Source organism: Azolla caroliniana, unplaced genomic scaffold, assembly GCF_043228905.1.
Source record: "Azolla caroliniana isolate FFs.n. ecotype wild unplaced genomic scaffold, voAzoCaro1.0.p SCAF_2, whole genome shotgun sequence".
Classification (NCBI taxonomy): Eukaryota; Viridiplantae; Streptophyta; class Polypodiopsida; order Salviniales; family Salviniaceae; genus Azolla; species Azolla caroliniana.
The window spans coordinates 24,624,306-24,627,544 of record NW_028230437.1 but is presented as its reverse complement, the minus strand read 5'-3'; the positions used below and the strand labels follow the sequence as shown (position 1 = coordinate 24,627,544).

The following is a 3,239-nucleotide window of genomic DNA, read 5'->3' as shown; positions in this document are numbered from 1 at the left end:
ACCCAAGTACAAAATTTTTCTTGATGTGTGTCTCCTTCCTAAGAAGGGATATTCATACTTCGAAGCACCAAGTCTCTATGCGTGAATAAGGCATAAACATATGAGCTCAACCTTTGAGAGAGAGTGAGAGTGAGAGAGCGACTAATAATTACATTTGAGAAAAAAGAGGAAGTCTAAAATCAACAACCAAGATGAGCTTAAAATATTTATAAACATGTATCAAAGGTTGGCTAGATGGTGAGGTTTAAAGATTAGTTCACATTATTATTAGGTATGAAGAAGAGGATAGGATAGTACATAAAGACATTGACAAAGATGGGTAATGAGATCGGGTTGGACTAGCTCACAATTTTTGTAATGTTCAATTGTTTATGTTGTGCTAGTTAGGGAGAAACCAAACATAAATCATTGGTATTGTTTTGAGTTGTCGCAATGATTTTAATTGGTAATGGAAATGCGCTAGAGAGGTTGGAAAATGCCATTATAACGAGAGGAAAATATATATAAGCTAGGCTTTGAAAACTCAAAATGCCTAAATATATGGTAGGTGTTCACTTGATAATATAATCTGAGGGTGAGGCAAAACATGCATCATATATGTAATCGATTGTAGAGAATGTCCAGAAGATGGGTTTGTTGAGTGGTGTAGTATGGCAAGTTTTCCAAGACTTCTTTGTGAGACGATCTTGGAATCGTTGTTGACTTGTTTCCCGAGTTTCCAATGATCGAGGTTGTAATCTATTTGTGGGTGTAAGTAGACTCATGCAACTAAGGATATAAGAAGCTTGGATTTCAGCTACAAGTGTTAAGCTAGTCAACACTAGTCCATTATATGGGTTAAGGATCATGAAGAGATTTGGAAATCCATGTTTGGTCACCCCAAGGAGGGAGTTCGAGCTAGCATGTTTGAGATGAATACCATTTAAACCAACAATGTCGAAGTTGGGATAGTGAATGTCGAAACCAGTAGCATAGATAATGACGTCAACGTCTTTCTCGACATCCACACCTTGTGATTGGTCTTTCACAACAATGCTATGAGGACGAACTTCTCGAAGGCCACCTGAATGAACAAGAAGGAGAACGATAGTGAGAGGCATGAAGCTAAGATTGTAAAGACTAATGATATAGTTTTGATCAATATCAATAAAGCTAAGGTCCCAAACTAAGATTGTAAAGACTAAAGGTATAGTTTTGATCAATATCAATAAAGCTAAGGTTCCAAATAAACTAAAGTGCCTCTATATTCATCTAACATTTAAGTAGTCTTATGGTCATGGAAGGACCATACTAGTGCTCTCCATCACATTCTTGCTAGCCTTCCCCTTGTCAACACTTTTGTTCTTTATTATCTACCATATGTTTTATTGTGGTGTACCCGTGAGATGTATTTTATTATCATCAAGAGGTTGACTAGTCAACAATTGGGGAATCAAAAAGACAATTAGAAGAGAGTAACATGTGGTCATGGGAGGATGTAATCATATGGGGCACATAAATTTTTTTCTAAAGGTTTGCACCAATACTTGAGAGCCTGTATATGTGTCTAGGAGACAATGGCCATCTAGATGCTAGAGCCAACTATTTAGTCTAAGTGAGGGAACTAAACATCATAGTCCCTCATGGTACCCACAAATCATTGGCTGGCCAAAGTCTGAAACCATGAAAGAACTATACCTGGGAGGAGTTCGACATTGGAGCGGGACAACGTGGGATAGAAGGTGCTAGAGGTGAGGAAACGGCGACAACCGAAATTGCCAAACTCATACGTCGGTAGCAACGCGGCACGGAGAGTAGGATCATGAATCGACCTATACAAATGCCGTTTCGCTAGCATAGCACCCATTCTCCGTCGTCTAGGCCCACCCAACAATGCCCAAAGGTAGAGCTCTACCACAAACAAGAAGGTCCACCACAACAAGCCGCAAAGAAGTGTTGGGAAGCGTCGCAAGAGGCATTGGACGGCCGGAGGGATGCTGGCCTCGAGTTTTGGAAGGACCCATGCCGGGGTGCGTTGGCAAATGTAGAGCTTTCTCGCAATAGGCGCGACTTCGGGCACGATCTGGATGGCACTGGCGCCCATGCCCACCACCGCAACCACGCGATCCCGGAGGTCAATGCTAGGGTCCCAAGCACTCGAATGGAAAGAAGGCCCCGCGAAGAGATCTATCCCGGGGACACTTGTCTTGTCGGGGATCTTGGGCATGTGCCACGGTCCAATGGCGCGCACTAGGAAGCGGGCATGGATCTCAAAGAAACCATCATCATCATCATGGTCATGGTCATGGTCATGGTCATGCTGACGATGGGCGCCAAGGATGCGCCAGATTGCGGTGCGATCGTCCCACGTGGCAGACAATGCCTCAGTGTGAAAGCGGACATGAGGCAGGACACCTTGGGACCGAGCACAATCGGCAAGGTAGGAGTGGATCTCGGCACGAGTGGCGTAGAGCGAAGACCAGGCCGAAGGGTCTCGGTGGAAGGAGAAGGAATAGAGATGGGAGGGCATGTCACAAGCACAACCCGGGTACCGGTTTGAGTTCCAAACACCACCGACTCCAGCCGATTTCTCGAGGATGATGAAGGATGTCCGGCCGGACATCAGAAGTTTGATGGCCATGCAAAGGCCAGAGATGCCAGCCCCAACAATCACAGTGTCTACCATCTCACACTTGTCCATCATCACCTAATACCTTGCTAACCTACCTCTAGATATGCATGCACCCCATTATCTCTATCTATCTCTATCTCTATCTTATCTCTATCTCTATGTCTCCTCTTAAAAATACCATGACCATGACTATGATTTGCTCTTTTGCTTTTGACACGAATTTATTCATTTGTCTATCTGCTCACCAACCCAAATAACTGTCATTTGCCGTTACTTGCCTTCTTTAACCATCAAAAACATATTGGCAAAGTTTACAATGCCATGTATCCACCCACTATCCATCTACTAACTTTATCCAAGGTCACTCTTAAGTTCTAACCATTGACCTCGGAGATAATTACTAGGAGCTTTGGACATGAGGGCCTTCCAGAGTTGTCACGTGGGGTTTAACTTAACTAGGGTCATCCTAAGAAGTTATTTAACCAACCTTGTTTTCTACATTGCCACTTACAGTTAGGAGTTCACACCATTAGCAATCTACCTACACGATGATACCTTTTTTGGGGGCTTAACGTGCCATGAGTTCGCTTAACTTGGGGCACACAAGCTCTCGCTTCTTCCTTAATGA

At 43.6% G+C, this 3,239-nt stretch overlaps 1 protein-coding gene across 1 annotated transcript; it reads right to left on the bottom strand.

The window, feature by feature from the left end:
* Positions 1-238: 238 nt before the first annotated feature.
* On the bottom strand, positions 239-2,745 carry LOC147867746 (uncharacterized). Its single transcript, XM_087315555.1, has 2 exons — positions 1,678-2,745; positions 239-1,063 (listed from the first exon to the last, which is right to left on the bottom strand). Exons 1-2 carry the CDS (start codon positions 2,681-2,683, stop codon positions 552-554), a joined length of 1,518 nt encoding a protein of 505 aa, XP_087171681.1. The 5' UTR covers positions 2,684-2,745; the 3' UTR covers positions 239-551.
* Between the last annotated feature and the right edge of the window lie 494 nt (positions 2,746-3,239).